A 25,146-nucleotide genomic window follows, 5' to 3' on the forward strand; every position below is an offset into this window, starting at 1 on the left:
ATTCTACCTTCCATTTCAAGTTGTAAAGCACAACCAGCAAGACAGTCTCAATTGCACCCTTTTAAAAATGAGTAAGAGGAGAGCCCTGATGGCTCACGATTGTAATTCTAGCCACTCAAGAGACTGAGATCTGAGGATCCCAATTCGAAGACAGCCCAGGCAGGAATGTCTATGAGACCAAAAAACAAAAAAAAAAAAGTACAAAAGTGGAGATATGGCTAACCTTGAGCCAAAAAGCTCAGGGACAGTACCTAGGCCCTGAGTTCGAGCCCTTGGACTGGCAAACAAACAACAACAACAAAAAAAAAAAAACCAGAAGAAGAAAAGACATAGCAGGGTGCTAGTAGCTCATACTGTAATCTTAGCTACTCAGAAGGCTGAGATTTGAAGGTTACCATTTGAAGGCAGCCCACACAGGAAAGTCTATGAGACTCTTATCTCTAAATAACCACCAAAAATCCAGAAATGGAGCTATAGATTAAGTGAGAGAGTGCTAGGCTTGAACAAAAGAGCTCAGGGAGAGCATTCAAGACCCAGGATTGGCACAGGAAAAAAAGAAGAGAAAAGATATAAAACAACCCACCTTATACGGACAGTGTGAGTCCTCCTTGCAGACAGCAGCAATATGCCTGTTGTTGTGCAAGAAGAAGGGAATGTGCTCCTCGGGCAGGCGGACACTGGTGTAGTCGTACAGGGGCAGGCCTGGAAGGCTGTCACTCTGGAAATGAGCCTCATCCTGGCCACTCAGTAGGACTTCATGAAGTACTCCAAAGACAAGCAGTATTAACATAGCAACCTGCAATCTAGAGATGAAAACTTCTTCATTAAGAAATGTCCTTTGTTGGGGGCACTGGGGCTCACACCTGTAACTCAGGAGGATGAGATCTAAGGATCAAGGTTCAAAAGACACCTCAGGCAGGAAAAACCAACCCATGCATGAGATTCTTATCTCCCATTAGCGACCAAAAAGGCAGAAGTAGAGTTAGCCTTGAGTCAAAAATACAAGAAACAATGCCTTTGCCCTGAGTTCAAGTCCTAGTCCACAAAAGAAAGAAAGAAAGAAAAGCAAGAAAGAAATTCCAAGCAAGAAACATAGCTATAGTATGTTTTGCCATAGCTTTCTACTAAATGTTTTTCTTTAGTCACTGTTCATAGTACACCTGTTGTGTTCCAGGCACTGTTAGGAGATAGCTATGCCTGGTGTCTGGGAGAGTAAAATATCCTGCCCTGTATATATTCCTTTGGTATATGTTGAGTGGTTATTCATAGAAAACATAGACCTCTGCAGACACAGGGATGGCTCAGAAAAACTGTTGTTTGGTAGAAAGAAAGTTGCACCTCTCTCCATTAGCAAACAGTGGGGCCAGGAATGGGCTTTTAGACTGGACATTCCCCTTGATGCCTAAGAAAAGTCTTTCTACCTAAAAAAATGGAGAATCTGACACCTGCCCCTTTCCAAGATCACCACAGGCGGCTATTACCTAGATTTCATCTGCATATTAAGACAAGCCTTGCTTACACAGCACATCCCCTCTCCCCACCAACTATTCACAGCCTCCACTATCTGCTTCACTTGAAACCCAAACCCTAATCTTTTTTTTTTTTTTTTTTTTGGTCCGGTCGTGGGGCCTGAACTCTCGGCCTGGGTGCTGTCCCTCAGCCCTTCAGCTCAAGGCTAGCACTCTACCACTTGAGCCACAGTGCCACTTCCAGTTTTTTTTTTTCTGCTATGTGGTGCTGGGGAATCGAACCCAGGGCCTCATGCATGCAAGACAAGCACTCTACCACTGAGCCACCTTCCCAGCCCAACCCTAGATCTTTTTGTTAAACTTTCCTCACTGTCTTGTCCATCCAGGAGTCTTTGACTAATTAGATTTACATGTTGGTTTTTATTTTCCTGTTGTCTGTTTATTATCAGTTTATTTCACAGGCTGGCATTACCAAATTTAGAAGCAAAAGAGTGAATGAAAAACTTCTCTGTGCAAGGGTAAACAACACAAGAAAGAGCTTTGCTCTCAAGGAATTTTTTTTTTTTTTTTTTGTCAGTCGTGGGGCTTGAACTCTGGGCCTGGGCGCTGTCCTTCAGCTCTTCAGCTCAAGGCGAGCGCTCTACCACTTGAGCTACAGCGCCACTTCCGGTTTTCTGGTGGTTTATTGGAGATAGGAGTCTCACAGTCTCTCCTGCCCAGGCTGGCTTTGAACCGCGATCCTCAGATCTCAGCCTCCTGAGTAGCTAGGATTACAGGTGTGAGCCACCGGCACCCAGCTTTGCTCTCAAGGAATTTATGACCTAGTATGAAAGACATAAGCAATCTAGCAAACAATTTCACATGATGATAACTGTAAAGCAAATAGTCCAGGAGCCAGTAGATTTTTTTTTTCTGTAAAGAATAAAGTAAATGCATTTAGCTCTGCTGATTAGTGAATCTCTGTGGCAAACCACACACCACCTTTGTGGGAAAAGCAGCCACAGTTTAATGTAAAGCAATGCGTGTGACTACGTTCTAATAAAACTTTATTTATAAAGATGGAGCTAAGGACTTGATATGACCCAGTTTGCCAATGACTGAAATACAGTCAGGTAATATGAAAGACAATATAGCTTGCCAAGTGAAGAACACAAACTTTGAAGCTCAGTCACTGGGATGGTTTAAACTTTCTATAGGACACTTTAACTTCCTACTTGTAAAACAGAAATAACAATAAGCCTCCCTGAGGGGCTTATGAGTTAATAACAGGTAAAGTGTTTATCTAGCACACAGAAAGTGCTATGGCAGTGTTTATTAAAGAACTGTTTAATGCCATTTGGAGCTGAGGGTGGTGGATTGCTAAATATCATCTGAGCTGAGACCTTACAATGAGGAAGGAATTTACACCAGCAAGGGAGAAAAAAAGGTTCTATGACTCTGAGTAAGTGCATATCTGCTGAATAAAAAGTGATAAGAACCATGGCAGGCAAGGTGGCACATGACTTTAAGCCCAGCACTTAGAGAAGCTGAAACAGGAGGATTGCAAATTTGAAGGGGCTAACATAGGAAGTGCCAGGCTAGCTTGATCTACATAGTAAGACCTTGTCTCTGAAAATCAAAACCATCATCATTACAAATCATAGATGATCTATGTGCTCTAATCACCACAAGTATAACAATGAAGGTGTAATCATGACCTCAGTTCATTCCAGGAGATACAGTTATAACCTGTGGTATTTTCTATGGTTACATACTGCATTTCTAACGCAATCAGAAAGAATCAAATATCTTGGGTCAAATTCTCCTTCATGTCTCTGACAATAATCATGTCATTCTCAGTTTCCCTTTATTGGTATCAGAGCTGTTTGGGGTTTTTTTGCTTTCAGTTGCTCTTTCCACCAGATGACAATGCTATGACACACATTGGCTGTTTCCCAGTAAGATCTTTCATTTTCCTGGGATAATAAAGATCAATACAACTTTCAAAATCAGTCTTTACTGACTACAGACTTGCATGGTTGTACACACTTGTAATCCCAACCACTTAGAGAGGGAAGCAGGAACATGGTAAACCTGAGGCCAGTCCTTGCAAAGATAATAAAAAAAAAATGTGATTGAGCTGAAGGTATAGTTCAAATGATAAGAGCACTTGTCCAGCATGTATAAAGCCTTGGGTTCAATCACTAGTACTGGGGAAAGAGAGACAGTTTCAAGGTCACGAGATCATACTGAGCAGTGGGAACAGCAAACTGAAATTCTTTCCCCCTGTAGAGCAGTACATTTACAGATTTTCCATTTAGGCAGTCTTGTAAATCTGATCTCAACGGATATTTTCAGTTGGAACTTTTATCACACAGCAAATTAACAGCAACTTAATAAAGTTTAAAAATACATATAAATACCAACAATGACTCTATTTACAATGGAAATTTTTTACCTGTATTCTTCAGAATCACTCCAAAGCTGTTGAGGTTTCAAGTGTTTAAAACCTGACAGAAAAGAACACACAGCATCTTTAAAAGCATGCTCAAATAGATTTCCTCACTCAGGGGGTGTTTTGATTTCAAGCAACTACTGAGAGAAAATAATTTAACGAGAAAAGCCCTAACCTTGAGACCTGCAGCTCAGCCTGCTCTTTCTTTTCTTAAGGAAAACAAAATTACAGGCATTGTACTGAACACCTAATCCAACAGACCAGATTCTAAGGGTGGGCAGGAAAGAGGTAGTCCACTTTTACACAGTCATTAGCAGGCAAGGCCAACAGGAAATCTGGCAGCAAAAGCATTCCTGGGAGCAAATTGTGTTCCTGGTTCTCACTGCAGTAATCCTGCAGGGAATGTCAGGGCTCCCTGCAAAAGCCAGCCCTGGGTTCACAGACAGGCCATCCTATCCGTTTACTCACCCTCCTGGGACATAAAGTTATTGTTAGGGTCCAAGAACTGAACTTCAGTCACCCAAGTCCATTGTCCTTCAGAGTGCTATGGTCATGGCTAAACTCACCCATCCACAGATGGAACAGTTCAGCATGGGGGAAAATATGTGAAGAGGCAGATCAGCAAGAAACCTGGCTAGAGAGAGAAAGGCAGGTACCCACTTGCTTAAGCTGGACGGGAGTGTTGTCTGCTGGAGCATGAAAGTACAGCCTGGGGCCTGGGGTTGGGTCTGTAGCTGCTCCAGGAGATGGAAGCTTTTCCAGCAGATGCTACCTTTTTCCTTCTGCACAGGTGAGCGCCCTCCACTCCAGTACCACTTGATTGGATTTCCACAGGCCTAGGATGAGGGGAGCAAAACAAAACATAGTTTGACAGATGAAAGCGGGGTTGACAGGACTCACAATGAGCGCTTCCGGCCAGGAGTTTTGGAAATATTAAAAGGAGGAAGTGGATCGAGGAAGACAAATGTTTGGGAAGGCGGGGCGAGGGGGAAAGGGGGAGGTCCCCAGCTGGTGGCTCATGCCTGTAATCTTAGCTACTCAGCAAGAGGCTGAGATCTGAGGATCAAGATTGGAAGCCAATCTGGGCAGGAAAAGTCTGTGAGACTCTTACCTCCAATTAACCAGCCAAAATTAACCAAATACAAACAAACAGAGAAAAAATAATAACCAAGAACAGAAGAGGAGCTCAAGTACTAGAAGGCCAGCCTGGAGCTGGAAAAAGCTGAGGGGCAGCATCTTGGCCCTGAGTTCAAGCGCCAGTGTAAGCATAAAAAGGAAGGGAAAGGAAAGGGAAGCTATGCAAGAGTGCAGGGTCTTGAATTCAAACCCCGGTACTGGCACGCAGGCACACACGTGTGCACACACACGCACACACACACACACACAGGCACGCACACGCGCGTGCGCGTATCTGAAAGTCCAGGACTCCTAAATGGATACCACCAACTTGTAATCACCAAGTCCCGGTGGACACAAGGCCGGCCTCGGTGCCCGAGATGCCCCATAGCGTCCCCGGTGTGGCTAGGATGCCGCCCGCAGGTCCCCCAGCCCAGCGAGGCCTCACTCAGGGCAGCCAGGAGTGGGGGACCCCCCCCGGAGGCGCGCGCACCCCGGCTCCCAGGTGCGCCCAGGAGGCCGCGGCCCAGGGCTCAGCATCCTCCCCGCGCGCGGCGGGACCCCGGGACCCGCGCCCGGCTGCAGACGCCGGGACTGGCCGGGCGCTCGCTCGCTCGCTCGCTCCGGAGAACCCTCCGCGGAAGCGGATGCGCGGGCGGAGACCCGGGGCTCAGCGGCCGCAGCGGCCGGGGTTCGGGGGAGTGAGCGAACCGGGCGCGGTGGGCGCGGGAAGGGGAGCGCGGGGCGAGGCCCACCTGGAGCCCGGCTGCCGAAGAGGACGACGAGACGGCGGCTCCCGAGCTGGAATCGTCACAACCGGCTGCTGGAGCTCACCGGAAACCTCCGGCGCCAGCCGGCCCAGGGGGCGCCAGGGAGCAGCCGAGACACCTTAGCCGCGGGCTCAGGGCCGTGCGAGGCCCGCGGGGCCGGGACTCCGGACGCGCGCCCGGCGGCCCAGCGCCCCGAGCTCCGCGGGACCCCGCCAGCTCCCTCCCGCCCCGCCTCCGCGGACACTGCCCGGGACCCGTCGCCCGGCCGCAGCCGCAGAGCCCTCGGCAACCTCGCCGCCCCGGGATCCCTGGAGAAAGAAAGCCACGGCGCCCCAGGGCCGAAAACCTGTGTGCTCTGCCCTGCCTGGAACACCGCCAGAACCTTGTTTTCGTTTTCATTTGGGGCAGGAGTTGCAGCTCTAAGTTGCAAAGATCAAGACTGGACACAGTCTGTCTGTCTGTCTGTCTATCTATCTATCCTATACATACATTATATATAATACATGTCTATCCATAATATATATTAATACAATATGTGTGTATATATGGTATTGTGTATATAATGGTATTATTAATCCATTTATTCTTTAAAAAGAAGGGCCTGTTACTGTTGCTCTATTATTATACATTGCCTATTCCATACTAATAAGGGTAGGTAATTTGTTTTGGTACTGACGATTGGAACCCAGAGCCTTAAGAGCAACACCCCTAGGCCAGCAGAGCAATTTCAAAAAGTGCTTACTCGGCTTCTCTTATTTTTGTCGTGCACAGGAAATGCAGCTTTCCTGTTCATGTAAAATACTGTAATCTTTTAAAGGGAATTTTTAAGCAAGCTGGTTTTGCACTGTAAACATACAAATGTGAAAGGTTTCTAAAAATAAATTAGCCCTTTTGCAAAGACATACAAACCAATCAAATCGGTGTGACAGGGGCTGGAACTCTGGGCCTGGGCGCTGTTCCTGCGCTCTTCAGCTCAAGGCTAGCGCTCTACCACTTGAGCCACAGCAGCACCACTTCCGATTTTCTGGTGGTTAATTGGAGATAAGAGTCTCACGGACTTTCCTGCTCGGGCTGGCTTTGAACAAGGATCCTCAGATCTCAGCTAGGATTACAGGCGTTAGCCACCAGCACCCGCTGCAATTTTAAGTCTACATTTTGTGTGGTTATTGAGACAGGAAATAAGATAATGGGATTTTAAGAATATGGCTACATTACTACACAGACATTCTCAACCCTGAATTTCCACCAAAACATCCTTGTTGCAATTTAATTATAACTGTCTTCAAAATGACAGTAACATATACTTGTCTACCATAGGACACTGAATAAACTATGTTGTCAGTCAGCTGTTACTGTAACAATTACCTGAGACAGTCCACTTAAAGAGAAGAAAAAGTTGAACCAGGTGCTGGTGTCTCCTAGTTATCAGGAGGCTGAGGTCTGAGGATGAAAGTTCAAAGCCAAGCTCAGTCAGGAAGATCTGTGAGAGTCTTATCTCCAAATTAACCACAAAAAAAGGCAGAAGTGGAGCTGTGGCTCAAATGGTAGAGTACTAGCCTTGAGCACAAAAGCTCAAGGGCAGCACCCAGGACCTGAGTTCAAGCCCCAGGACAGGTGAGTGTGCATGTACCCACATGCATGTATATGTGCACATGTGCACATGCACACACATATACATACAGAAAGAAAACACAGAGAACACACAGAGAGAGACAGAAAGAGACAGAGGAGGGGGAGATGAAGAAATAAAAAGAAAAGGTATTTTGGAGATTTCTGGCTATAGCTTGTGATGAAGCAGCTCACCATGATAGGAAATTTATGGTAAGGCAAAACCACTCATCATCCCGTGGTTAAGGAGTCAACAGGGAAGGGGCTCGGGGACCACTGTCCCCTAAAAGACATACCACCAAAGAGCTAGCTGAAGACTTCTCACTAGGCCCCACCTCTTCATTTCTACCATCTTCCCATTGTACCAAAGGCTGGAGACCAAGCCTGTGATACAGGGGCCCTTAGGTGACCTTCCAGAACCAAACCATTGCACACAGCAATTCCACACAATGGAGAACCATGCAGGCTTTAAAAGGAATCAGGGATAACCAGCACTAAATGATAACCACGTAAACAAAAAGGAGTTTCCTTCCACCTGGATTGTTGCTGTGCCAATGGTTGGTTGGTGTGTTCAATCAAGGAAGGAAACACACAAGTAAGGTACAAATAAGACATTAGCCCCAACTACTGAACCTTTGAAGATTAATATTTGTGCAATCATAATACTGTTCCTCTCTACTTGTATGTTCAAAATTTTTTATAATCAGAACTTTTAAATTCTTTATTTAAGAAATGGTCAGGTTGGCTCACACATATAATTAATCGTAGCTACTCGAGAGGCTGAGATCAGAAAGATCCCAGTTGAAAGAAGCCAGGGCAAAAAACTTTGCTAGATTTTACCTCCAAAATAACAAGTAATAAAGGCAGGGCTGGAGGCAAGCTAAAGTGGTAGAGCCAACTGAGCAATAAATTCAAACCCCAGTAATCTCCCCTTCCAATAAAAAGGCAACAAAAGGATCAACTTTAAAACGTTAAAGTGGAGCTATACAATTCCTTTTCTACCAATCCTTGTGATTTTGCTTTGCTGGAAGCCAGGGCCATGCACTCAAGGCAAGTGCTCTACCACTGACCTACATCCCCAAACCCTGAATTCTTTTTAATGGAGTAAGAACACACATCATTTGTTACCTAACATCCCTCCTGAATCCTAGGTCACAACTCCAGTGTCTCACACAGTATCTCTGCAGCAAAATGCATGGGTATGCACTCTGAGTAAAACCATAGACAGCCTCAATTCCATGCAGATCAGGCACTACCATCTAAGTGGACATGACAGCAAATAGGAAAATATATGGTTTTAAGAAGCATGGACAAAGGGATTATGATCCTGATCCTATGTAAGTGAATTCCCTACGAAGTGCCTGGGACAAGTAAGGTTGTTTGTATGATGCAACCACAGACTTCTGAACATTATTTTCCAAAATCAAGATTGCAATTTTGAATAGACAATTGGCCCAACATACAAACTGAAAAGAGTAAGTCTATCTTCTGCACTGTCCATCACTACCAGGAAAAGCAAGAACCTTTGATTTTAAACAGAAAAACTTCTCATTGCCTCAGTATTATTTAAGCCTTAAATATTCAACTGGGCATAGTTGGGAGTGGAACATTCCAGATGGTGATACAGGTAAACTTTATCACAAATGTGGATTACTGAAGCATTTCAAGTAGTTTAAAAGAAAACTGAAGTTTTTTTTTTTTTTAATCCATTCTTTTTTATAAAAGATCTTGATTTCCTAACAGGCATTCCTATGTATAAAGGCAAGAGCTTAATGTAATTTAAGGGATCAAAGTTATAGAGCTCAATACAAGCAATATGAACTCAGGATGAGAGGATAAGTTATGTTACCCTTTGAACACAGCAGGCGGGGGATTGGAGGGGAAGACACATGATCTACATGGTAATTACCAGTAAAGTAAGTAAATTCTTAGAACTAGGTTTTCCAAAAGCCTATGTTTATTAGAAAAACTAGGCCTAATTCTAACTCTTAGTAACTCAGAAAATTTGGTTTTGTCTTCATTTTCTTAAAACTATCAATTCCAAAGTTATAGAAGTTATATGACTTTCATATAACAATACTATCATGGGGGACAGCACACATTTGGACTCTGGTACCTGGGCTTAAACTCGGAAACTGGGTACTATCTTTAGCTTTTTTTGCTCAAAGCTGGTTTTCTGCCACCTGAGCCACAGCTTCATTTATGGCTCTTTGGTGGTTAATTGGAGATTAGAGCCTTAGGTACTTTGCTGCTCAGGTTGGCTTTGAACCATAATCCTGGATCTCAGCTTCCTAAGTAGCTAGCATTATAGACATGAGCCACCAGATGCCCTGCTAACAATATTCTTCACTCACTGGTATTCACCCTCTAAAATTGTGTCAAAATGAAATACATGACTATTATTTTCTTTTTCAGGTCCGGTCGTGGGGTCTGAACTCTGGGCCTGGGCGCTGTCCCTCAGCTCTTCAGCTCAAGGCTAGCGCTCTAACACTTGAGCCACAGCGCTACTTCTGGCTTTTTTGCTTATGTGGTACTGAGGAATCGAACCCAGGGCCTCATGCATGCAATGCAAGCGCTCTACCACTGAGCCACCTTCCCAGCCATGACTATTATTTTCAAACCTTTATTAAGATCAGATTCATGCTTATTTACAAGAGCTTTCATTTAGAATTAAAATATCAATCTGTAATTTAAATCATTCTTTTAGCCCTTTACAAAATATATAAAGATTGTATAGGTTAAAACTGACCTATAATAGGAGACATTGAATCAGCTTTTGTGGAAATGTTAACAGCAGAACATATATACAATGCCAACCAAATAGTCAAACAAGATAAAACATTCATGGTCAATTTCTTCTTTTTCTGATGTATATATTCTGAATACTACAAACCCTATGCTTATTAATAAGCATTCAAATAAAAATGACGAGGGCTCATGAGGTAAAAGCTTTCCTGAACAATCTTTATTTACTTGTCTGCAAAACCTTGTGTTTTCCTACATCAAAAATTATCTATATTTAGAATATTTTAAATCACAATATGAATACATCTGGTACATTCTTCACACTAAACATGGTGCTAAAAATCTTGAAAAAACGGGGCAAAGAAATGGCAGTGTCAGTTTAGCTTTCCAGAAGATTGAAGGGGACTCTTCAATCTGTGCTATTACTCATGCTGCTTTTTCTCTTTTATAAAATAATCTAATACTTGGCATGGTAGTCCATGCCAATAGTACTTGTTACTCAGGAGTATGAGCTTGGGAGGGTTATGGTTTTGAAGCCAGCCCAGGCAAGGAAGTTTATTAGACCCCATCTCAGCAGAAAAAAACTGAGAATGGTCATACATGACTAGCACCCTACCTACAGTAGGAAGCATAAATAGGAGGACTGCAGTCCAGGCCAGCCTGAGAGAGGGAGGGAGGACGGGGTGAAACTTTATGAAATACATCTAACAGCAAACTATTTTTAACCCATTAAAATGAGTATTACTTTACTACAATATGAATAGAGAGTTTCCATGACAAGTAGTTAAAACACAGCAATCAATATTGAATACATATTCTGCCATTTCATTGGAGTTATACAAGAAATTGACTCGTCATATCTTTTCAATTTAGAAATGTACTGACAGATCTAAGTATACAATAATCAAAATAAAATCTATGTGAACATCAGCTACAAGCTATAATTTGTATATAATGCATATTAAGTAGTAATATGCAACCAACAGGAGGCTTAAGTACCTGTTTGTCATTCCCAAATTAAATTTAAAACACTATAAATTATTTCACTTAAAATTATAAATTAATAAGGATTAAAGAAAAATATTTAATATGATAAAACTGATATGTATAGAAAATTTAGACCATCTTTTCTCTGCAACTAGTTTATTTTTAAACTAACAGATGTTTTAAAGGACTATTTTATAATTCCTAAACACCTAGTCTCAAAACTTGATCAGAATTTTGAAATTTAAGTTTCCTATATTTTAAAACTCTAACATTTCTTATTGCTATTAGTCTTAGTCTTTCCCCTGAATATTTTTTGAAAAAACTGACAAACTCATACTGCTTTCAAACCACTAAAATGTAGGAAATTAATTTTATGAATGTGACTTTTTTGATATTTCTTAGTGCTATAAATCAGAGTGCCAAGGACAGAAATTCTATCTGGAATACAAAAAGAACAAAAACAAGGGCTGGGAAGGTGGCTCAGTGATAGAGCGCTTGCCTTGCATGCATGAGCCCCTGGGTTCCATTCCTCAGCACCACGTAAGCAGGAAAAAAAAAAGCCAGAAATGGCACTGTGGCTCAAGTGGTAGAGTGCTAGCCTTGAGCTGAAGAGCTGAGGGACAGTGCCCAGGCCCAGAGTTCAGGCCCCATGACTGGACCCAAAAAAAGAACAAAAATGAGATCACTTGAATTACTCTGAAAAGCTCTCCAACAAGCTTACTTGTGGCTGTATACTGGATTACAAATGTTTTAAATTGGGCTGGGAAGGTGGCTCAGTGGTAGAGTACTTGCCTTGCATGCATGAGGGCCTGGGTTCGATTCCTCAGCACCACATAAACAAAAAGAAAAAAGCCAGAAGTGGCACTGTGGCTCAAGTGGTAGAGGGCTAGCCTTGAGTTGAAGAGCTGAGGGACAGCGCCCAGGCCCAGAGTTATGGCCCCACGACCGGACCCAAAAAAAAAAAAAAAAAAAGCAACAAAAAAAAACAAATGTTTTAAATTTAACTAAAAATTAAAAGATTTTGAAAGTAGAGTAAAATCCCACCTTATCAATAGAAGGTATGTTCCCAGATACTCAGTGAAACCATACAGAGGACCAAGATGCTCATGTTCCACAGAAACTTCCTCCTTTTTTCACTTAATGGAAGTGCTGCCTGCCTTCCCCTCTGCATCTCTGCTTTAGGGCCATGTAGTAAAGGGTTCCTAGATACAGTTCTGCGGTGCTGTGAGGCCACTAAGTGACTAACCCAAGGGTGTACGAATGAGTTTAAATTTAGGATTTCCAAGTATTTTTGTATTGTAGGTCCTGTGGGTTGATACCACAGATAAGGAGGAACTACAATAAACGAGTATTATTTTGCAGGTATAAAATTCAACCCAGGTAACTTTTGAACAAAATTGCATTTGGGAAAGGATATAACTATTTTCTAAAGCTATTTCACACTCTTTTAAAAAATATTATTAGTTTAAAGCCTCAAGAAAAAAAATGAGAAATTACACAAGCTGTAAAATCTCAGATTTAAATTAATTCCAACAATTTTTCTATTTTGTGGTATATATTCCATTGTAGAAAAAACAATTCATTATTAATGTGCCAAGAATATGGCTTTATAAAATGTATAAAGTAGTTTAAAGAATTATATTAATAATTTTATTAGTTTTGGTTCATTTTATAATGAGTGAATAATGCTTTCTCAAAATTACTTAAATGTTACTGATAGCATTACAAATTATCTTAATTTTCCATTATCCAATTATGTCTAGGTAATTTTGAGCATGTGTAGCTTTCTTTGGCACCAAAAGATACCAAACTTAGTTCACATTTAATTATGGAACCTGGATAATGTAAAAATCTCAAAAAAAAATTTTTTTTTTAACTTTTCACTCTTTAAACTTCAGATAGCATCAGTGTAACTTCAACTTTTAAAGGAAAAAAAATCTTTAAATTTAATAACCACAGGTAAAGCAACTTTACTTGATCACTTAAAAAACATTTTTATCAGATATATTGAAGATTTGTGTGAAAGAGTTCAAAGTTTTAATATGTTAATATTACTTTTAAACATTCTCAATATATACAATAAACATGTATAAATTATAGATACAACTAATAATATATGTACAATTATATATGAACACCACTCTCTTCCCCTAGACATAGTGATTAGTGGATAAAGTAACAAGTCTCTGTGCTATTCAAGGCAAAAAAAAATTGAATGCCTTAAAAAATAAATCTTTAAAGAATAGTTTTAAAAATAATGTTCAAATATTGCACAAAATAATTTAACTGCAAATATAACTACATACTGTAAAACAGGTATAAAAAATTTGCTCTCTCCAGTAAATCCTATTTTCTAATTCTATAAAACAATTTATTGGAAGTTTGCATTTAGATATTAGATGCTAACATTCAGCTTGATAGGAATTCAATTTTCAGAAGTTAACTGAGTCTTTGTCTTAAAAGTTCATCTATTTGAGTTTTATACATATTTTTCACATCTTCAAGATCTAACCGAAGTTCTTCTGCTTCTTCTGCTTTTTCTCCATACATCTGCAGAATAGTGTTGTATCTTTGATCCAAATCCTAAAAAACATATTTGCTTATGGTTTGAAAAATATCTATACAAAACATTGTTAGTTCACAAACAAGTCAATAGGAAATACCTCATAATTTAACTGAAAGTATATAGCAAAAAAAGAAATATTTTAAAAGCTAGGTGGCTATAATCCTAACCCCATCTCTTCATGTATAATTCTCCTCATCTATGACTCAATCTCTCCTAGCCTGTTAATTTAAGCACACTTGATGAAATTTTCTTTGTAATTCACTGGTTTAACTACTATCTGGCATTTAGCTCACAGAATAAGTCAAAAGAACATATATATTCACATGCTGATGAGCAATGCCTCCCAACATTCACATATGGTAACTGTGAAGAAACATTCAACATAAAACCAAAATCCTGGGGGCTGGGGAAGTTGGCTCAGTGGTAGAGTGCTTGCCTCGCATGTATGAGGCCCTGGGTTCGATTCCTCAGCACCACCTAAGCAGAAAAAAGCCGGAAGTGGCACTGTGGCTCAAGTGGTAGAGCGCTAGCCTTGAGCGGAAGAGCTGAGGGACAGCACCCAGGCCCAGAGTTCAGACCCCATGACCGGACCCCCCCCCCAAAAAAAAATCCTATAAAAGGTATAGGAGAGTAAATGTTTACTATAAACAAACCTTGGCCAAACAAAGCCTAGTTCTTGTCCTCCAATAGGACCAAACAATTTTATGAAAATACCTTGAATGTATAATGACACAACCAAAAATCTTTAAAGTTCCTTACTAAATAATATTGTCTTTAATGTACGAAAAAAGTCACTAACATATACATATGTATTTTATATACACAAAAAAATCTGTGATTTACTATAACTGGGTAAAAATACATTAGACTCACACTTAAGGTAAGAATACTTACTCTTAACTGAGTACGAAGTTTGGGTATCTCCTTTACTTTCTCCTCAAGTTCATCATTTTGATTTGTTAATTTAACTAGCTCTTCAGCCATTATTGCTCGAGTTTTTTCTAGATTACCAATTTCCATCTGAAAAACAAAATAGTTAAAACATTTCTTATTGAATAGCTAATGTAAAAATACTTAATGTATTATTTTTTAAGAAATAGATATGTCAAGCCAGGTTCTGGTGGCACATGCCTGTAATCCTAGCTACTCAGGAGGCTGAGATCTGAGGATGGCAGAAAAGTCCGATTAACCACAGAAGTGGCACTGTGGCTCAAGTGATAGAGCACTTGCCTTGAGCTGAAGAGCTCAGGGACAGGGCCCAGGCCCAGAATTCAAGACCTATGACCAAAAAAAAAAAAAAAGAAAGAAAAGAAAGAAATAGGAATGTCAACATATAACCCCAAGCTAGCTCTTTTTTTTTTTTTTTTTTTGCCAGTACTGAAGCTTGAACTCAGGGCTTCAGCACTAGTCTTGATTTTTCTTTTGTGCTCAAGGCTAGCACTCTATCACTTGAGCCACAACTGCACTTCCAGCTTTTTTATGGAGGTAACAGTCTCATGGACTTTCCTGAACAGGCTTGCTTTGAACAGTGATCTCACATCTCAGCCTTCTGAGTAGCTACAATTCCCAAGCATGAGCCACCAGCATCCACCTCAAGTGAACTCCTTTTAATGTAAAAACAGGGCTGGGAAGGTGGCTCAGTGGTAGAGCACTTGCCTTGCATTCGTGAGGCCCTGGGTTCGATTCCTCAGCACCACATAAGCAAAAAGAAAAAAGCCGGAAGTGGCGCTGTGGCTCAAGTGGTAGAGTGCTAGCCTTGAGCTGAAGAGCTGAGGGACAGCCCCCAGGCCCAGAGTTCAGGCCCCACGACTGGACCCCAAAAAATAAAAAATAAATAAAAATAAATAAAAATAAAGTAAAAACAGTAGCAAAAAAAGGGTTCCAACTTTCATCAATACTATTCATAAGGTCTACTCTGAAAGAGAGATAAAGAACTAAAGAAACTGATCAACCATTTGTTTGAAAAATAAAACCTTATATATTCCTGTATTCTAAAGAAATGATAACTTTCCTAATCCTGAGGACTCTTAAGCACAGCACACTTGGGCTAGACTACCATATTGAGTATTAAGACTATGCTGACTTCTTTTTTCAACCAATTCATGTTCTTCTTTAATAGACCAATCATTCCATAGAACTAACAGTATATAAAGAGAACAGAAAAAAGTTTTACTTCTGAGTGTATCAAGTTTAACACAAAAACATTTAAGCTGACATATTTTAGTATTTCTAACTGCCAAAACATTTTAAAAAGTAAAACAAGCGTAGCTTCTCCTTTGTGTCCTTCCATATGCAGTTAGAGTTCTAACCTCCTTTACCTTGATTCATTCCTTGATGAGGGAATTAGAACTTATCTAGGCATTTTAACAGGGAAGAATAAAAAGAGCTCACTCAAGTTCCTTTTGTTCTGAGGGGAAAAGCTGTCTGAGAGAAAGAGGCATTCTCTGCTTCTAAATGGGGAGGCTTACTCCAGTCTAGCTTTTTTTTTTTTTTAATTTTGTGCCAGTCTGGGACTTTTAACTCGGCCTGGACAGTCTCTTAGTGTTTTTACTCAAGGCCAGCGTGCTATCACTTGAGCCATAGCTCCAATTCCACCTTTTTGGTGGTTAACTGGAAGTCAGAGTCTCACAGCCTTTCCTGACTAGGTTGGCTTCGAACAGGCTTCCTGGCCACCTGTGCCCAGCCAAGTCCAGCATTTCTTATGAGAATAGATAACATTACAACTAACAGGCTTAGCTGGCTCTAAGTTTTCTATCATTTCATCTTATTTTTCAGAATTCAGGTGGAAATGAAGGGTGTTACTTACTGAATTCCAGTATTTCATTCATTTCTATAGCACACTTAACTTTTCAGTACCTGTAAATGGGTAATTTCTCCTTCTCGTAGCTTCAGCTGAGACTGTAGACTTTCAATAATGCTCGATCCTGCTCCCATCCTCACAGCATCATAAAGGTTGCTTCCACTTGCTGATGTAGCCATTGGTCCAAATGAATGATCATGAGACTCATCCTATGTTAAAGAAAGCTCAGTTAGCCAGTTATCATAGATTGTGTTCCATTATCAGGATCAAATAAAATGTCTTCATGGTGGCCAATGTGCCAATTGCCTATTCCCCACATTATAATTCAGTTTAAAAACCACATGCATGAAAAAAATAAAACACTACCTGAGACAGAAAAGATGTTTGTAGCCCTGCCATATCAACTCCACTTATTGAACTTGAGCGTGACATGGTGGGAGTGCTGGAAACTGAAAATAGTTTTGGTTCCTTAGGGAGCAAAAAACAAAGTCCGTCAGATGGAAAACAAGAACTTTCCAGCTTTAATGAAAACGAAGACTGATTTCACTTTCCTTACAAAATGTATGGTGTCTAATGAAAGTCAGAAATCTTCCAAGTATAAAGAACAGCAATTAAAAGCATACTAGAACTTGTTTATATTACAATTGCTTATATTATAATTGAGCAGATTTTTTTTTTGGTCCGGTCGTAGGGCCCTGAACTCTGGGCCTGGGCGCTGTCCCTCAGCTCTTCGGCTCAAGGCTAGCGCTCTAGCTCTACCACTTGAGCCACAGTGCCACTTCCGGTTTTTTTCTTTTTTGCTTATGTGGTGCTGAGGAATCGAACCCAGGGCCTCATGCATGCAAGGCAAGCGCTCTACCACTGAGCCACCTTCTCAGCCCAATTGAGCAGATTTTTAATGGACTGAGAATGTTTTTGTTGAAACAAGTGTAGGAATTACTGCATATTACTTATCACCAGTTAAGCTTTTTTCTTTGAAATAAAATTGACCATAAAATTTACAAACCATAATTTTTTGCTTATCTATTTTTAGTGTATTAAAAGTTCCAAATAAACTAAAAAGGCAATCCCATTTATACACATTTATTTTTAATGTGTTATGCTAATTCCTAGTATATGTTAATCATTTAAAGTAGAAATTCACTTATATCTTTTATTAACCAGCAACAAAGTGAAAAATCCAGATCTACTGTAAAGGTGCCTATGGGCCAATTACTTCATTAGTTCAGTGAGAAATCACATAAATTATTCAAAAAAAGACTTAAGACTTTCTATATTACAAAACTGAAACCTCAGACTTCTTTGTATATACTCAAACAATCAATGTTCATTACAACAGCTCCAAAATGGCTACATCAAAACAAAACAAAGAAAATTTGATACCTTCTCTTTCAATGCTTCCTGAGTGAAAATAGCTTTCTTCCTTTCTTGTTCAACTTTCAGTTTTTCCATTTCTAACTGACTATTCAACAGCGTCTAGTAGAGAGAGACAGTTAGATCATCTGTCACACTAATTCATAGCATTACAATAAATCTACTGCAAAGTTTGAAGAATAAAGTATAAGTGTATTTTTTATACTGCCAAAGACCAAGTTCTAAAAGTCACGGCATCACCCATTTCATTTGTCCTCCTTGGCTCGCTACCAGCCCCATCCATTCTCTACAATATGCCCTGAGGGAGCGAACACTAAGAGAAATACCTTTTCTCTCCTTGTCTCTTCAAGTGTTCTTACATATTCATCTTTTAGGTTTTCTAATTCAACCTGGTACCTAGTAAACCAGAGGAAATTAAACAAAACAAAAAAGATGATAGCACAGACTATTAAAACTCACTACTTTTTAAACTCCAGTTACATATTTAGTAGTCATTTCTACTACCAGAGTTCAAAATATCAGTGATTTTCCAACTGAATCTCCCATATTACTTGTGTTCCATTCAGAAGTTATACAAGTACCTCTACTTTTGTGCATTTTATTGATGACCTAAGATTTTATTTAAAGAGACTTTAAAAAGTAATTTTAAATACCACCATCCATAATGCTCCAATTTTACAGGAGTTTAATAAAATGTTTATAAATTTCATTCTTTATAAATCATTTTTATTTGATAACTTTGTGTGTGTGTGTGTGCGTGTGCACGTGCACACGCACGTGCATGCGCATAGGGCTTCTTTCTCTCTCTGTTTTTTCTACTCAGTTTGGTACACTACCATTTTATGACCCCAGTTTCAGCTTTTTGCTGCTTAATTGAAGGTGAGAATCTTGAGTATTTGTCTGTCCAGCCTGATTTTGATTGAGATCCTCAGATCTCAGTCTCCTGAGTAATTTATAGGATTATAGACATAAACCACAGACATCTAGTTTGACTACATTTTTGGGGGGGATCCGGTCATGGGCCTGAACTCTGGGCCTGGGTGCTGTCCTTCAGCTCTTCAGCTCAAGGCTAGCACTCTACCACTTGAGCCATAGAGCCATTTCTGGCTTTTTTTTTTCTGGTCATGTGGTACTGAGGAATCAAACCCAGGGCCTCATGCATGCAAGGCAAGCGCTCTACCACTGAGCCACCTTCCCAGCCCCTTGACTACATTTTTAAAAGTAAAATTTCCTCAGAAATCAAAGAAAACAGACAAGTTACAACTTTAATATAAATTGTCATATTTTACAGTTTGAGTTTTCAAAAAACCCAAACATTTATTTAGAAAAACTGGAACATTGTTATAAATAACTCTTGTAACATAAAATAATTTCTGTGTGCGGTCTCTAAACCACTAGGTGGTGTTACGGATAAACTCCTTTAAAAGCTACATTAAAGGTATGAATCTTTTACCTGTAAAAACACAAATACACACAAAACCACAGGATTTTAAGACCTTCCATTAAATGCAATGGACCCCAGCTCCTCCTTATCATCTTGTCACTAATACGCTTGACTTTTCACCAAGAAAAGCCAGTGACATATTTGTAAAATGTACTTTTATATGTCATTGAATCCCCCCCCCAACAAAAAAAAAAACAAAAAACACACACACAAAAACATGCTCACCGATTATTTTCATCCTCTAGTTTTCTTAGCTTACTTTTCTCTGATTGCAGTTGGGCTTGAAATCGACTGTTTTCCTGTCTTAAGAGAGCATTCTGTGATTCCACTGCAGACATCTGAATTTTGTTGGCAAGGAGTTCTTCTGTAGCTGCACGCTCTTTTTCAACTGCTGCTGCCAACAAGGTCTGGGATTCACCTAATGATAAGACAGGAAGAAAAACCACATATGCAGAGAGTCCAAGATACCAAGCTGATTCTGGCTTCAAGTAGTTATGCTTAACAATTACTTTTTATATAAGGTAAGACTGCCTATGGAGAAAAATGACCCAATCTTTGTATCTGTTTGATCATTCTTTTCCCAAAGTATTTTACTTTGAAATGTAGTCATGCAATAAAAGTGTAATAGAACAGCTGTAGGCAATAACAAAATAGATTCTCAACCTAAACATCACCCACCTTAAGAAAATTAGCTCAAGATTGTTTGTAGGCTTAAAAGACATAAACCCCTAAAAATTTTAGAAAAAGAATTAGAAAATCAGGATAAGGGGTTGGCAAAGACTATGTAGATCTGACAATAAAAATACAAGTCACAGAAAGGAAAAAAATCAACAGTATGGATTCCTCTAAAACTTCTTAAGCTTTTGCTCTATGGTATGCGGATGAAAGGACAAGCTAGAGACTGGGAGAAATGCACATGCACAGGACTAGCACCTACAGTCATAAAGAACTAAAAATACAAATAATCCAGTTAGAAAATAGAAAAAGACATAGACACCTCATAATGATATTAAGTATATATGGAAAACAATCACATGGAATGATTTTCAACATCATGTGCCATTAGGAAAATGCAAAATGAAGTTACAATTGGATATAACTACATTTCTAAATGACCCAAAGAAAAGTAGGGATAGCATAAAATGCTAACAAAGACGTGAGGGGCATGGAGAGCTCTCACACATAAAGCACTATGGAAATAAGCAGTTGTTTTCAGTAAAAACTAAACATACAACTACCACAAACAGGCTTGCAGCTAAATCGCTGATATTTCCAGAAACATGTATCCCCACACTAAACCTGTATACGAATGGTCACAGCAGCTTTACCTATCATACCCGAAAGCTGGACTTCATCAAGAGAATACCCAAACAAACTGGGGTGCATATATTCCATGGATTAACTCAGAAATAAAAAGACTGAACTGATGGAATATTGATAAGTTACATGAACCTTCAGAAAATTATACTGAGTGAACAAAGCCAATTAAAAATGTCATATAATGTGAAATTTTTATATTAATGTAATATTTTGAAATGACAATATTTTACAAATAAAGGACAGATTAGTAGTTTCTAGGGAAATGGGACAGGAAAAGTAGGGTTGGAAGGGTTGCAGGTATGTTTGTAAAAGAGCAATGTGAAGGAGCCTTGTGGAATTGGGACTGTTCAGCATGCTGAGGACTACAGTGGATTATGAACCTAAACAAGCAGTGAAATTCCGTAGCACATGTACACATGACCATATAAGATGATGTTAAGTGAAATGAACCTCAAGATAGGGACACAAGTGTTTTTTTTCTTTCTTGCTATTGTTTTTAATGTATTTAAAATGTACTATGTGATTTTTTTTGTTTCTCTTGTATGTTCTTCCCCCACATATAACCCCTGTTTTCACTGTATTTGATTCGGGTGCCCTGCATCTTGTATATACATTTTTTCTAATTTGGGGAGTAGTAGAAGATAAATAACAAAATGCTGAAATAAGGATACAGGCTGACCCATTGTAACAATGAGATGTACAAGACACCATGTTGAAAACAAACTTTACAACTTGGGGGGTGGAGAGGGAAGGGTTGGGGAGGTGGGGAGGGAAAAGATGGTAGGGGAAAAACAAAGGAGGTAACAATGCTCAATAGGATATGTACTCATTACCTTACTCATGTAACTATAACCCCACTGTACAGTATTTTTATAATAAAAACCATTAAAATTGCATAGCACATACACATACACAAGAAAAAAAACTAGAAAATTCTAAAATAAATAGATAACCAATGTCAATATGTGGTATAATATTAAATTTCAAAATGTTAACATTTGGGCAAATTGGCCGAAGTATGCAAGGGACCTATCCATATTATTTCTTGTAACTGTATTTGAATCTTTAATCCTCTCAAAACAAAATTTCAATGAAGGCAAAAGCAGCAGCAGCTAAGGTTCTAAGACTTAACCACAGCAACAATTTTCATACTCTTCCACAACGACAATAGACCTAGTAAAACTTCTTTTACAGTACTATTTTATTCAACACTATTATCTATGTTCCTTTTAAGGGCGTTTTATTCTGTTTTCCTTGTGCCTTGCCTATGTTCTTTCTAGCACACAAGCCCAAGTGCATGGAGATTCCACTCTTCAACCCACAAAAGCACTAGCTTCTAGCTTTAATTCACTGCTAACTAAATATTCACTTTCAGAGGTTAGAAGTATAGCTCAGTGCTTACCTAACTAATGTATGAATTTGAGTCCCACCACCACAAAAAAAGTGTCAATTTCAGATGTTATACTTCATACCACATTGGTCTCAAAAAATTGTATAAATAATACATCTAAAATTTATACCTATAAATTTAAAAACATATAAAGATCAAGTTCAGTATTTATTTTGTAAGTAAATGAATCATGTTCTGGGCCAAACCTTTCAAGGAATTCTGGAAACAAACAAACAAAAAAAAGTATACAAAGGAGCCCTTCACACTGAAGCAGTCTGGAAGAGCCCAATATCATATTTCCTGAGCTTCCCTCTCACAAATTCAACTGTCTTAAAGCATCCAATGTTCATGACATGCTATTTGAATGCCACAAGTCTAATTCACATCTCCTGATTCACAAAGAATACTCAGAAAAAGTCTGAAGTAGGTAACTTTTTCCAGACTGACTGGATGATTCAAAACCAAACAAAGCATCAAGTCCCCCTCTCTCAACCCCACTCAGGTCTACTCTAATTACAATGCCACACAACCTCTCAAATTACAGGTAGTTAGGTAAAGGCACATGATGAATTTTTCAGATTCTGAAATATCAAGTATATTCATATACTGCCTCTCAGTGATTAAGGAGAAATAACTTGGAAAAATAATTTTCTTTTTATTAAGTGCAAAGGCAACCTGGAACATGTCTGTAAAGAAGCAGAATATGGAATCTCAGGACTGAACAGTATTTCTCTTCTATGATCTGATCTTGATCCTCCTCAGATCTACATATACTATGAAATTCTACCACTGACAAGAATCATATCTGATCCCTACACCTCCTTCACTAGTGAAGACAAATTAAAACAGGTCACATATAACAACAGACAAGAAAAAACTAGAGTATAGTTGCCTGCAAAAATTAAAGAATAACAGGTAGTATTTTAGCCAGGATCTGATACATGGTATAAAGGAAAAAAAAAATGGCCTGAAAAGGTCACAATTAAGGCATTAAAAAATACACAAGAAAGCCGGGCGCTGGTGGCTCACGCCTGTAATCCTAGCTATTCAGGAGGCTGAGATCTGAGGATCGCGGTTCAAAGCCAGCCCGGGCAGGAGAGACCGTGAGACTCCTATCTCCAATAAACCACCAGAAAACCGGAAGTGGCGCTGTAGCTCAAGTGGTAGAGCGCTCGCCTTGAACTGAAGAGCTGAGGGACAGCGCCCAGGCCCAGAGTTCAAGCCCCATGACCGACAAAAAAAAAAAAATACACAAGAAAAAGGGGAAGAGGTAAAAATCTACCTGTGAGACATTAAATATAGTCATGAAACCAAGTGAATTCTAGTTCCTACCATTATCCCTATTCCACAAACAAGATGAAAGGGCTTCTGCAACAAGCATAAAATACTAAAGCAGTTACCAAGCCTATCAGAAAGATTCTTCTCCACTTTCTCCCATGATGATGTCTGGGACCCTAAGGTAGCTTGCAAATTTTCTATTTGTCGAAGCAATGGCCTTGTTGTTGAAGAAACACTTTGACTCAGTTCTTGGTTTCGATTCTCTGCTTCCTGGAGTCTCTGAATGAAGGAATTATGAAGTTATTACTATTGATATCAAGAAAAATGCTAAAAGCATTAGCAAACGTTAACTTTATTAGAAATTTCTAGGAAAAAAATTTCTGTAAGAGATATTTCCTTTATTATATTTATATTATTTTTTATTCAACCCTTTAGTTTAGACACGTGTCAGCACTCAGGACATTAAAGCAGGAAGACAGCAAGTTCAAGGCCAGCCTCATTACATCATAAAACCTTGCTACAAAACAAACAAAAAGAACAAAAATGTTGCAGTGTCTTTCCAAAATACTTCTAAGATAGTCATTGGTTATCTAAGCTAAAAAAAAAGTTCAAATTACTCAGTAGTTAGCTCTTCATCCAAATATGTAAGTATTTATAAAAACAGAAAGATTATGTAAGTTGTATTTCCTCTTCCTTTTCTTATGCATGGTCTCTGACTAAAATATATATATATAACATAAGCAAAGAAACCAAGTACTGAGTATCTGCCTCACAGTAACCAAACCTGGATAACCTATTACAAATCAAAAACAACACTAAAAAGCTGTGAAAATCACTCAGAAGCAGGAAAAGGGCTCAGTTTTGATTCCCAACACCAACTACTCCTCCACCAAAAAAAAAAAAAAAGCAAAAACAACAAATATATAGTAAACCTATTGTAAAAAAAAAAAAATCACTCTTCCTTTCAAACAAAATTGAGAACGTTCTTGAACATCTTTATGTGGTTCACATAAAGCCACAAAAATATAGCAACTGGTGACTATGTCAGCAATCCTTTCAATTTCCATTAAACTATCCCTGTGAGTCTTCTTTTTTTTCCTAAGAAAATGTGTACTTTTAACTCGTGTTTAGGCAGCTGTTAGCAATACCTGCTGCAGCTCACTGATCTCGTGGCGTAAATAATCCTCTTTTCTAGCAGCTGCTTGCTCTGCACGTTGCAGTGCCAGTCTCAGGTCCCCCACCTGTAGGAAGAGAGAAAGTACACCATCATAATGGTGCATATATGTCAAGGGTGCACCATCGGTAACTTTCTGCTAACTACACAGCTGTGTTACCATATATACTAATTTATAGTATCCAATGAGCTTTTACTAACACACATCCTATTTAAGTGATTCCAAAACTGAAGTATAGTCAATATTTGCTTAGAATGCTAGCACTCTACCACCATTTGAGCCACAGCTCCACTTTTGGTTTTTTTTAATTGGTTAATGGGAGATAAGGAACTCATGGGCCTTTCTGCCTGGGGTGGCTCTGAATAGAGTCTTTAGAGCTCAGCTTCCTGAGTAGTTGGGATTATAAACATGAGCCACCAGCATCCAGCCTCATCTACTTCTAATGAGAATGTAAAATGATACAATTACTACTAAAAATGTGGCAGATCTGCAAAAAGTCAAACTTGACATTACCATATGACCTAAGGATATATAGAACATAAAATGCATGTCCACATAAAAATGTGTACATGAATATTTATAGCAGTGTTACCATGCTATTACCAGGGCTTGAACTCAGGACCTCACTCACACTTGGTATTTTCATTCATGGCTGGTAATCTACTACACA

The 25,146-nt window shown here is 39.3% G+C and overlaps 2 protein-coding genes across 3 annotated transcripts in view; both read right to left on the reverse strand.

Annotated features, from left to right (window-relative positions):
* Eogt (EGF domain specific O-linked N-acetylglucosamine transferase) overlaps positions 1-5,985 on the reverse strand; it is a 34,388-nt gene extending 28,403 nt beyond the window's left edge. Inside the window, exons 1-4 of one of the 2 annotated variants that reach the window (XM_070018927.1) lie at positions 5,775-5,985; positions 4,564-4,739; positions 3,907-3,958; positions 584-803 (exon numbers count right to left, since the gene is read on the reverse strand). In XM_070018927.1, the coding sequence (XP_069875028.1) occupies positions 584-790 (207 nt within the window). In that variant the 5' untranslated portion in view covers positions 791-803; positions 3,907-3,958; positions 4,564-4,739; positions 5,775-5,985. Of the gene's footprint in view, positions 1-583; positions 804-3,906; positions 3,959-4,563; positions 4,740-5,360; positions 5,402-5,774 lie in introns of those variants that run through there. The other variant, XM_070018928.1, reaches the window with a different exon arrangement.
* A 4,355-nt stretch (positions 5,986-10,340) lies between these two features.
* The window catches only part of Tmf1 (TATA element modulatory factor 1), a 28,758-nt gene continuing 13,952 nt past the window's right edge, over positions 10,341-25,146 (reverse strand). Inside the window, exons 9-17 of the mRNA XM_070018930.1 lie at positions 24,450-24,542; positions 23,424-23,580; positions 19,539-19,731; positions 18,196-18,265; positions 17,879-17,971; positions 16,862-16,963; positions 16,552-16,704; positions 14,590-14,715; positions 10,341-13,712 (exon numbers count right to left, since the gene is read on the reverse strand). Of these exons, the coding sequence (XP_069875031.1) occupies positions 13,569-13,712; positions 14,590-14,715; positions 16,552-16,704; positions 16,862-16,963; positions 17,879-17,971; positions 18,196-18,265; positions 19,539-19,731; positions 23,424-23,580; positions 24,450-24,542 (1,131 nt within the window). The 3' untranslated portion in view covers positions 10,341-13,568. The remainder of the gene's footprint in view (positions 13,713-14,589; positions 14,716-16,551; positions 16,705-16,861; positions 16,964-17,878; positions 17,972-18,195; positions 18,266-19,538; positions 19,732-23,423; positions 23,581-24,449; positions 24,543-25,146) is intronic.

Source organism: Dipodomys merriami, unplaced genomic scaffold (genome assembly GCF_024711535.1).
Source record: "Dipodomys merriami isolate MVZ:Mamm:240054 unplaced genomic scaffold, mDipMer1.0.p SCAF_13, whole genome shotgun sequence".
NCBI lineage: Eukaryota > Metazoa > Chordata > Mammalia > Rodentia > Heteromyidae > Dipodomys > Dipodomys merriami.